At 46.5% G+C, this 12,070-nt stretch overlaps 1 protein-coding gene across 1 annotated transcript in view; it reads right to left on the bottom strand.

Moving 5' to 3' along the window:
* LOC127438669 (teneurin-1-like) overlaps nt 1–12,070 on the bottom strand; it is a 279,485-nt gene that overhangs the window by 125,073 nt on the left and 142,342 nt on the right. The window contains exon 4 of the mRNA XM_051694410.1: nt 11,329–11,566. Within this exon, the coding sequence (XP_051550370.1) occupies nt 11,329–11,566 (238 nt within the window). The remainder of the gene's footprint in view (nt 1–11,328; nt 11,567–12,070) is intronic.

The following is a 12,070-nucleotide window of genomic DNA, read 5'->3' as shown; positions in this document are numbered from 1 at the left end:
ATAAAATAACATTAAAAAACAGCAATGAATATAAATAGATTAAAAATTATAGAACAAAAAATACAAATTAAGAAAATTCAGTGCTTTTTAAACAGCTTTAAAAGTTTTTAACAGCAGTTTCAAGTATTCAAGTAAACATTCAGAATGAAATGCAACATAAAACTACTACTGGTCTTTACTGTATGATTACACTGTGTAACACATTTATTTATTTTTTTCCTGGGTAGTAAGTGTAATTTCCTAAGTCTTTTCGTTCACATAAAGTCAGAAAAAAACACCACATGAATTCAAATTAACATGTATTTATACTAAAGTAATATTCAAAGCTGTGCTGGTCCATAATGGTAACAAGTACCTATCTCTTCCCCTGGCTCAATCGGTGCACCTCAAAGAGGATTACAACAGCATCAAGACCTTGCTGGACACCTTGATGTATGATGAGTACGGCTGGGAGGTCATAGGAGACTTCAAAACGGTGGCATTCCTGATGGGTCTCCAAGGCAATTTTACCAAGTGTCCCTGCTATCTTTGCCTTTGGGACAGCAGTGACACCAAGGCACACTACCACAGGCGGGACTGGCCACAGCGGACCAAGTTCTCTGTGGGGAGGAACAACGTCAAGTGGGAGCCACTGGTGGACCCCTGGGAGGTGCTGATGCAACCACTGCACATCAAATTGGGCCTTATGAAACAATTTGTCAGAGCTCTAGATAAGGAGTCGGCAGCCTTCAAGTACCTTCAAGACTTCTTCCCTAAGCTGTCTGATGCAAAGGTCAAAGCCGGTGTCTTCGTCAGACCACAGATAAAGAAGGATTTTGGATTCATATGTTGTTTTTTCTGAATTTATGTGAACGAAAAGACACAAATTCGTCCGCTTTCTCATTGGAAATAGGTACATTTCAAAATATCACTGTCCTGGTAACAAAAGCAAAGTTTGTGGGGAATAATAGCTATTTTCTATACTTTTGAGGCATAAGCAATTAGGAAATAACACTTACTACCCAGGAACATAAATTGTGTTACATAGTGTTATAATACATTAATACTTTTTAAAGATACTAAAGTTACGCAGTCAAGAGCAGTGAGTGTCTTCTCATTTTTTTGTTATTGTTGTTTGATTATTATAATGACACACTACACTAGAAGGCAGAAGGTCTATTAGCTTACATTTATACTTACAAGTCCGACATTTTAATACAAATCCCCTTTTTTCTCTGCTGTTTACATTCAATTTAGACATCACTCTCTGTGTTTACATGAATACCTCACCAAGATGGGAATTTTGGCATAATTTTGAAATGTATTTGACCATTCAGGTGCGCATTAGCATGAGCATTTTCTGAACACATGCGCATGTTCAGCACAAACACAGATGCCGCCTGTCAATCAAACAGGGTGCAGCGGTAACTAGATCGCTTGTGAATTATAAAATTACGTGCTCTTGTTTACTTTCAACAGCAGAATAAGAATATGAACTTTCTAATAAGTGACACAGGACTAGGTTATCACAAATATAGCTGGTTATTTTTTTATTACTGATGTATTAATCAGTCTGTTTGTCCAGTTGGGCAAGTAAATTTCTCTTTCACTTGCCCCTTCAAAAATCCACTTGTCCCGGACAAGCGGACAAGCGTTAAAGTCAAGTCCTGGTCTATCACAGTTTCCCGAATAATTCTCAGATTGTTTCCATCCATTCTTGGTATCAACTTTCAAAGCACCAGCGCCACCTATGCACACTGAACTGGCTTATATTTTGTACAATTGGTTTGATCACATCATTAGAAACAAGTGTGAACAATTTTGAGTCTGTCACAGTCTGGGCTGGACAGTTCCTTCTGTCTGTCTTATCGTGTGTTGGCCTGTGTGTCTGTGTTTACCTCTCCCTCGTGTTTTGCAGGTGCCATGTGGAGAACGTCAGCTTGGTTGCCAGGACGACTGATTGTTTCTCCACCCAGCTTATCACCAGCAGCACCTGCCTCCAATTACCAGCTCCTATATATTCTCTCCTTTGTTGTTCTGTTTTTGTTGGATTGTTTTGCTGTGTTGCAACTCTGTCAGCATGTTCTGGTCTGTTCCCTGTCTCCAGTTTCAGTCTGTCTAGTTTCTGTTTTGATTTTGGTTGTTTATTCTTCTTCCTTGTGAGAGTTTTGATTTGTATTTTTTCTTTTATTTAAATAAAAGCCCTATCCTGCCTTCCTGCATTTGGTTCCTTCCTTCTTTCAGCACCACATACCGTGACAGAACAATCCAACCAGTTTTGGACCCAGCTGAGGCAGAATGGGCATCTTCCTTTTTCCATCTCCCTCATTGACTTTTCAATTTGTCAGCAAATGATTCAGCTCGTCCACCTTCGCAATGTCTGTCAGAGGGGAACTGAGGGACTTCGCATGTGGGTTGTTAATTGCAACGGACGAGCTGAACTATGATGAGATGGATCTTAAAGAGGTTTATAACATCTGCCACAATGAACCTCTCAGGATAGATGGAGAAGCTGGGACATTTGGGCTTTTGGGACTTTGTTGACCACCTGTACGAGTGCACGGAGTCTGCACTCCCATTACAGGAGGGATTTCCCAAGGCAGACCATACTATCGTCCCACCCTCAACAAGCCCAATCCCCAGTCCTCCTATGACCTGTAAACGGAGGAGGAGGAGTAAGAACGGGTCAGCTGCAGCCCCCCTCAAGGCCATTGCTGACCGCCAAGAGGTAGAGGAGGCCACTGCTGACCGCCAGGAGGTGGAGGAGGCTGTTCCCACTGCAGTGATTCCGACCATCCAGAGGAGGAGGAAGCCTAGTAAGGCATCCGTTCTTCAGTCGCTGTCAGCGTTCCCGGCCACTGAGGCTGTTCCCCAGTCGCTGCCACCACTCCCAGCCACGGAGACTGTTTCCCAGTCACTGCCAGCGCTCCCGGCCACGAAGGCCACTTCCCAGTCACTGCCAGCACTCAGGCCACGGAGGCCGTTCCCCAGTCGCTGCCAGCATTCCCGGACACGGAGGCCGTTCCCCAGTCGCTGCCACCACTCCCAGCCACGGAGGCTGTTTCCCAATCACTGCCAGCGCTCCCGGCCACGGAGGCCACTTCCCAGTGACTGCCAGCACTCAGGCCACGGAGGTCATTCCCCAGTTGCTGCCAGCGTTCCCGGCCACGGAGGCTGTTTCTCAGTCATTGCCAGCGTTCCCGGCCACGGAGGCTGTTTCTCAATCACTGCCAGCGTTCCCGCTCATGAATGTTGTTCCCCTGTTGCTGCCAGCTCCATCGGCCATGGAGGCCATTCCCCTGCTGCTGTCAGTACTCCCGTACATGGAGGCCATTCTCCTGTCACTGCCAGCGTTCCCGGCCATGGAGGCTGTTTCCCCATCGCTGACAGTGCTCCTGACCACGACGGCGACACACAGCCTGTCCAGTTCCCTGTGGTCATCGAGTCTGTCCAGTTCCCTGAGGCCATCAATGAGCCTGTCCAGTTCCCTGTGTGCATCAACGAATCTGTCCTGTTCCCTGTGGGCGTTGACGAGCCTATCCTGTTCCTTGTGGCCATCGACGAGCCTGTCCAGTTTCCTGTGGTCATCCAGTCAATCCAGTTCCCTAAGGCTGTCGACGAGCCTGTCCAGTTCCCAGTGGCTGTCGACAAGTCTGTCCAGTCACCTGTGACTGTTTATGATCCTGTCCAGCCCCCGGTGACCTTCGACGAGCCTGTTCAGTCCCCTGTGACCATCGACTATCCTGTCCAGTCCCTAGCGGCCGTCAACCAACCCTTTGCTCAGTCCAGTGGCCAGCAACTGTCAGACACCAGCCACCAGTACTGTCAAAGTCTGGGCTGGACAGTCCCTTCTGTCTGTCTTGTCGTGTGTTGGTGTGTGTGTGTCTGTGTTTCCCTCTCTCTCCCTCTTGTGTTTTGCAGATGCCATGCACAGGTGCAATGTCAGCTTTTTTGACAGCACAACTGATTTTTTCTCCACCCAGCTCATCATGGGCAGCTGTGGCTCAGGTGGTAGAGCAGGTTGTCCACTAATCGCAGGGTTAGCAGTTTGATTCCTGGCCCACATGACTCCACATGCTGAAGTGTCCTTGTGCAAGGCACTGAACCCCAAGTTGCTCCCAATGGCAGGCTAGCACCTTGCATGGCAGCTCTGCTGTCATTGGTGTGTGTGTGTGTGTGTGTGTGTGTGTGTGTGTGTGTGTGTGTATGGGTGAATGAGACACAGTGTAAAGCACTTTGTAGAACCGCTAAGGTTAAAAAAGGCACTATATAAGTGCAGACCAGCACCTGCCTCCAATTACCAGCTCCTATATATTCTCTCCTTTGTTGTTCTGTCTTTGCTGGATTGTTTTGCTGTGTTGCAACTCTGTCAGCGTGTTCTGGTCTGTTCCCTGTGTCCAGTTTCAGTTGGTCTAGTTTTGTTTTCAGTTGTTTATTCTTCTCAATCGTGAGAGTTTTGATTTGTATTTTGTATGTTGCTTATTTAAATAAAAGCCCTATTCTGCCTTCCTGAATTTGGGTCCTTCCTTCTCTCAGCACCACGTACCGTGACAGAGTCTTTGTGTGTAAACAATGACAACTGTGTTGTAGTTGTGTTTAACTTTTGCAGCCCGTGTTTACCATTTTGCAGAAAGAGTGGATGAGTTTTGCAAATGGTGTCTAACTACATAAACTTGTTTAAGGTTTTGCCAAGAGTGATTGATTCGACAAAAGGGTTAAGGCCACTGAGCATTTGTTCAGAGAATGAGGTTTAGTGTTTTAGAAATTCAGAAAAACATCACATTTAAACATATACTGTATCAGAGTTTCCATTAGCCAGTAAATACTGTTTTTTGACCATTAAAACATCCCAATGTCCAACAAATAAAATAATTTTTGGACAGAATGTACGGTAAAATATTGCCATAAAGCGTTAACAACCCCTATTTTATTCTTTTTATTTTATTTTTATATAACTTTTCTCAATGTGTGTATTACTTTTTATTCTTATTTCATGTTCTTAATTGTTTTTTTTATGTATCTTGTATTTTCTTTAAAATGTATATGTAAAGCACTTTGAATTGCCATTGTGTATGAAATTTGCTATAAAAATAAACTTGCCTTGCCTTGCCTTTAGTTGATGCCAAAAGTATACAGCGTGATGCCATCCCAATGATGTCACAGAGGTTAAACTTTCCAGATAGTTTGAAAAGTTCTAATCCGCGACTACAGTGGGTTGCATCCCGCACGCTGGCAAAAGCAGTATGCATTATTCATACAATTCATATTCATACAAACTCTTACAACAGCCTATGTTCTGATGATATTTTATGTGTCCTAGTCCCAAAGGTGAGGATTAAGTTTGGAAAGAAAGCTTTTTCATTTGCTGCTCTTTTTTCTTGGAATGTTCTTCAACAAACCTTGAAATTACATAACCTAGTGTCTTTAAATGTATTAAGGAGTCAAGTCAGAGACATTTTAGACAGCAACTTTGGTGAATGTCAGTGTTTTAATGTATAGTTAGCCTAATTTTAATTAAATTTTATTTACCAAATATTGTATACTTTTTACTTGTGTATTTCATGTTTATTGTTACAATGTTTTATGCTGACATTTGGCCAGGCCTCTCTCGTAAAAGAGATTTGTAATCTTGTAATCTCAAGAGACTAACCTGGTAAAATAAAGGTATAAATCAAATTAAAAAAATTCCCATCTTGCATGCCGGCAGTGAGAAGCTTCTCACTTCAGGATCACATTAAAACAACCTTGTGTTGCCGTCTTGTGAAGGAGAAGGACACCAGGCTTTTGTGCATCTCAGGCAGTAGGGAAACACTGCAACATTTGATTTCATGATGGCAGCAAAATGCTTCTGTGCTACCAAAAAATCAGAGCAAAAATAGTCATAAAAACAAAGGGAAAGAAATTAGCAAAGGTGAGAAATTATGAAATAACCTAACGATTTTTGCTATTTTAATATTTCTTTGTGAACAAAAAGATATGTGGCAAACTGCAGTTTAGCTTTTTACTTTGCCATCTGTTTTTGTTTTGAATGTTTTTTGAATTAGGCTATGTCCACATTAATCCGGATACATTTAACAATGGCGTTTTCATTTTCGAACCGCTCTGCCTCCACACTGCCATTTTCTAGCATTTTCCAAAAGTTGCTTGTCCACACTGAAATGTCTGAAAACATTTAATTCCCCCTACTGCGAAAAATCACCTTTCCATGTATGGTTTGAAATGCAATTGTCCTCTTGTTCCAATTCTGTGTAAACTTCCCGTTGCCTTTCAAGGAATGCAAAGTGAAGGTTGTACAAAGTAACATTTATCTTTAACAGTGCTAATAAAGTAAATAGCAAGAGCAACAATGGTGCTACAACGTGAGCCGCCATCTTCATTGTTTTGAGTTGAATGGATCACATGATTGTGGCACATGACATCAAATACAAATTCGTTTTCCTTGTCCACACTACAACGCAAAGACAGTGTTTTCAAATGTATCTACTAAGATGCGTTTTCAAACGAAAACATACTAGTGTGGACATGGCCTTAGATGCTAATTCTATGACTGCTGTTTTAAATGTTTATTGTTCCTTTGACTTGATTGTGTCATTATTATATCGCATATTATGTGTAGTCCTTTGCGTTACAAAGCAAAATAAACACCGAAATGAGATGACCATATTTTTTCCAATTTGTTTGGTAAACTTTATAATTCCCGGACACGCTGGCTGGCACCAAAATTTCTTAGTGGAAACTCTGTACTGTATATAGTGTATATATTTAGTGTACACTATGGCGACTGAATCGGCAAGTGTTCAGAAAAATATGCTGATGGATGTGACTCTCCTCTTTGAATTAATGTCACACTATTGATCCAGATTTAATTGAGAAAGTTCATTTGGGAGAGAGCAACATGTCAGCAGGTATAGACATCACCATGACGATGACACGTTCCCAATACAACGCCAATGTCATCCTGCACTCAGCTCCAAAATGGAGCTCCTTAGCTGTTCAAAATGGGCCAGAATCACTCAGGCAACCCTTTAACCTGAGGACTTTCCTGGGGCAGTTGGCTGGATTTTCAAAGCACTCTACAAAATTGGTAAATCTGCTTTTCTTTAACCCCCAAATCTCAACAATAACATTTGAATGGGTGACATTTGCTCTGCGCTCTGTTATGAGCCAAGACAATGTATGTGTCTATTTAAACTCAGTAAGCAAGGTTACATTTCTCCGGTCCTGCTGTTAGCTTCTTTCAGACATGTTATTCTTTTTGTATGGCAGAAAGTGATGTTTGAAAAACAGGACCGAAGCTGGTGGAAAAATACATAAGGGCTCAATTACCCGCCATTTGACTAATAGCTGCTGACACAAACATTCTATTGCTGCCTGCTGCTAGAGGTGAGTTAAGAAAAGGTCCTGCTTCGCCTAGCGTAGTTCACCATACTAGGAATCTGTTAATAGTTGTTTGCAAACAGCTGGATTCATGCAATGGTGGCTTTATTGAATAAATAATACAAAGAACCCTAAGCAGTTGAACAATTTGAGAAATCTTCCTAAAACAATAACTCCATCACTGCAGGTACGTGACAGTTATCCTCTGTTGACACACACACACACACACACACACACACACACTCATACACTCATACACATGTCACTTCTTCTCGAAGACATACAGTATAATTAGTTCCCTATCTGTCACTCATTCGATGTTGTGTCGATGTAGTGACACTAGGTGTCACTCTTGGGAGTCCCAAACACAATGGAAATTGGCGAGTGGAATTTGCATGCCACTCCCCCGGACATACGGGTATAAAAGAGCTAGTATACAACCACTGATTTCAGCGGCTTCTCACCCTCTGCACCCATGGACTGCAGAGAACGCCTCTGGGTGCTTCGGCAGAACAGCAAAAAGAGAGTATATTCTAAAAGAATATATTTTCAACTCTAAAAGAGTGGCACACACGGAACATATTTTTAAAGATTCCGTTTGTGTGTTATTCCTGGTTGCAGTCGTTATCTCTCCGGTTCTGACAGCCACAATTGCTGTCTTACGTGTCTGGGCGCTGCCCACGCGGAGACTTCATTCATGGATGGGTCTTGTCCTCATTGCGAGAACATGACCATGGCAATGTTGCGGTCACGGCTTGCCTTTGTAAGAAAGCAAGCCACCCCAGCGGCTCCCCGCTTCGGTCCTTCTACCTACGGGTATGAGGCCACATCGGTTAGTGCTAGGGGCGATTTGGGGACTCCAATGGGACCACCTCCGCCGGGTAACCACCCACGGACCTCCCATTCCTCAGTATGCTCGCTTGCCCCCGTCGGGCTCTCAGATGAGAGCGCTGGCACGTCTCAGGGCGAGTTCGACCTCTTATTCAGGGCCCGGAAAGACGATGAGTTATCGAGCGCAGCATCGGAGAGCGGGCTCGTCCACTCTGACACGGACGCCTCGGCTGGGCTCCCTCCTTCGGGTGTGGTCGCCCAGTCTCAGGCCGATGCGGAGATGATGGACATGCTCTCCCCTGAACCTTTGTGGCTTGATGATTGGTTCCTGGGCCCAGAGCGCCGCTCACGGACGCGCCCCGCCCCGGTTCCTTTCTTCCCGGAAGTGCATGAGGAACTGACAAGATCATGGGGGGCACCTTTTAGCACCCGGTCCCAATCTTTCAGCTCCCCTGCTCTCACTACCCTCGATGCTGGGGCGGTCAAGGGGTATCCGGTGATCCCCCAGGTGGACAAGGCACTCGTGGTGCACTTGTGCCCGCAGAGTGCCACCACCTGTCCAGGGCCTGTAGGTTTACGTTGTCTCTGATGGCTAAGGCCTATGGTGCCGCTGGACAAGCCGCCTCCGCCCTGCACGCCATGGCTCTCCTGCAAGTACACCAAGCCAAGGCGCTAAAAGAGCTGCACGAGGGTAGTTCTGACCCGGGATTGATGCAGGAACTGCGCTCGGCGACCAACCTCGCTCTCCGGGCGACAAAGGTCATGGCGTGGTCTCTCGGGCAGGCGATGTCCACCCTGGTGGTCCAGGAACACCACCTTTGGCTCAACCTGGTTGACATGAGAGAGGCTGACAAGGCACGGTTCCTTGACGCCCCCATATCCCAGGTTGGCCTGTTCGGCGACACCGTCGAGGACTTTGCCCAGCAGTTCTCGGTGGTGAAGCAGCAGACGGAGGCCATTCAACACATCCTGCCCCGGTGCGGCTCAAGACCCCGCACCCTGTCTGCTTGTTGCCAAGGGCATCCTCCTGCATCAACAGCATTGGCTCCGCCGCAGCCCACCCACGTGGCCCGGCCCCGGCGTGGAGCCCACCGCAGGAAGCAGACGCCACCTGTCTCACAGCCGGCCACCAAGAACCCTAGGAAGGCGAGGAGGACCCGCTTCCACAGAGCTGGTAGACAGACCACTCCATCCCCCGGTGGAGGGCCAGGAGAAGAATCTTTTGTTTCATTTTTCGCCGCGTGCCCAAGAGACTGCGGTACCCAAAACTTCAACAAAAGAGTGGTTTCATTGTTCTCTGGGTCACATGTCAGGTGTGCACAGCCGTCGTCATGACCACCGTCCCATTTTGGCGCTCCAGCGTTGGACCCCCAGCCCCAGCGCGCCCAGCTGTGGCACAAACATGCCCACACCGGTTTGGTTCCGATGAACTGTGGGGACGATATTCCTCCTCCCCCCTCCCCAGCCAATCTTATGGTGGGTATAAGGAGCCAGGTAAGTGCTTCGATGTCCCTGGACTCAGCACAGCCACGGGGCTCGAGCCCCCATGACGTGGCGCCTCAGGCTCCGCCCCACCACGAGGCCCCACCCACCGGTATGTCCGATGTGATTATCCCCTTGGTCCACCTCGCCCGGAGTTTGGATGCGTGGCTTGCGCTTTCCAACCCGTCGCGATGGCTGACCCGGACCGTCCGACTCGGCTATGTGATTCACTTCATCATGTGCCCGCCCAGGCTCAGCGCCGTCTGCTTCACCTCGATGAAGGGCGAGAATGCCGCTACCTTGCGTGCGGAGATCGCTACCCTTCTACGGAAGGGTGCGATAGAGCCTGTTCCTCCAACTGAGATGAAGAAAGGGTTTTACAGCCCCTACTTCATTGTACCAAAGAAAGGTGGTGGGTTGCAGCCAATCCTGGACCTGCGAGTACTGAACCGGGCCTTGCACAGACTCCTGTTAAAGATGCTGACACAAAAATGCATTTTAGCGAGCATCCGGCATCAAGATTGGTTCACGGCAGTAGACCTGAAGGACGCTTACTTCCACGTCTCGGTTTTACCTCGACACAGACCCTTCCTGCGGTTTGCTTTCGAGGGCCGAGTGTACCAGTACAAGGTCCTCCCCTTCGGCCTGTCCTTGTCCCCTCGCGTCTTGACAAAGGTTGCAGAGGCAGCCCTTGCCCCGCTAAGGGAAGCGGGTGTCCGCATACTCAACTACCTCGACGACTGGCTGATCCAAGCTCACTCTTGAGAGTTACTGTGCGCACACAGGGACCTGGTGCTTAGGCATCTCAGCCGTCTAGGGCTTCAGGTCAACTGGGAAAAAGCAAGCTCTCCCCGGTTCAGAGCATCTCTTTTCTCGGCTTGGAGTTGGACTCAGTCTCGATGACCGCGTGCCTCACGAACGAGCACGCACAGTCGGTGCTGAACTGTCTGAAGGCATTCAGACAGAAGACAGTGGTTCCACTGAAACTTTTTCAGAGGCTCCTGGGGCATATGGCATCCTCAGCGGTTGCCACAATGCTCGGGTTGATGCATATGAGACCACTTCAGCACTGGCTTCAGACTCAAGTCCCGAGATGGGCATGGCGCCGCGGGACACATCGCGTGGTCATCACGCCGATCTGTCGCCTGGAGTTCGGTCCGGGATACTCTCACGTAATCCTGAGACCCCGACCGGGCTATGTGCCCAAGGTTCCCACGACCCAGTTTAGGGATCAGGTGGTGAACCTGCAAGCACTGCCCCAGGAGGAGGCAGACCCAGCTTTGGCGTTGCTGTGTCCGGTGCATGCTGAACTGGAAAATCGATTTTTTTAATTCTAAAAATGCTAAAAGTTTCCTTTTAGGGGTAGGGTTCAGGTTAATCTAATAATTAGCTTTGTATAAAACCAATAAAAGTGTATGGTATATCCCCATTTATATAGCTAAATAAATGTGTCAGGTTTTGCCTACATTGTGTGTACCAAATGAGACCACAATAAGTGTCAAAAACCTGTGTGTAAAAACCTGAAATCACCTTTATTGTAGGGACCAGCCAATGCTCCTCATGAGGAAAATGGCTTAAGAAACATACTAAATAATGTCTTAATAAAAGTCAAATATTGAATGAAGGTTTGTGTATGTGTGATATTGTACTGTATCTCACCTGGTCTCTAGTGGTATGTTGCTGTTCAGTGCCCAGGTATTGTGTGTCTGCCCGTTGTCATCCTGTCCAGCTTTATTTCCAGAGTCTAGCGGTTGGCATCGAGCGGGCAGTGTGCTCCTCTGCACTACCTCTGGAAGAGGAGCCAGTGTTGGACGGGCACAGGTGCAGGCGTGGGGCGGGGGAGGAGGAGGGGGTAGGGGTCGGAAGGTAAACTGGGCCACAGGACTGGAAGGAAGATCTTGAACAAGAGAGACAAGATGAGAGAAAGCAGGAGAGAAAATGTGAATATAGAAAAAAGAGAGATTTAATTATAATATTTAATGATAGTCTTCAAAGTGTCCATTTCCTGATGTAGAAATGGATCCTTTTTTAAATCCTTTACCATTGGTTCTTTACAACCTTCTATTTTCTTGTCAAAACCTAGACTTTGTCAGTTTGAACCAGTCTGGCCATTCTCTGTTGACCTCTCTCATCAACAAGGCATTTCTGTTCACAGATCTGCCGCTCACTGGATGTTTTTGGTTTTTGGCACCATTCGGAGTAAATTCTAGAGACTGTTGTGTGTGAAAATCCCAGGAGATCAGCAGTTACAGAAATACTCAAACCAGCCCATCTGGCACCAACAATCATCCATGTGATTATCTAATCAGCCAATTGTGTGGCAGCAGTGCAGTGTATAAAATCATGCAGATATGGGTCAGGAGCTTCAGTTAATGTTCACATCAAACATCAGAATGGGAAT

This window comes from Myxocyprinus asiaticus, chromosome 4, assembly GCF_019703515.2.
Source record: "Myxocyprinus asiaticus isolate MX2 ecotype Aquarium Trade chromosome 4, UBuf_Myxa_2, whole genome shotgun sequence".
Lineage (NCBI taxonomy): Eukaryota > Metazoa > Chordata > Actinopteri > Cypriniformes > Catostomidae > Myxocyprinus > Myxocyprinus asiaticus.
Note: the sequence above shows the minus strand (reverse complement) of the source record. Positions and strands in the feature narration are given on the sequence as shown.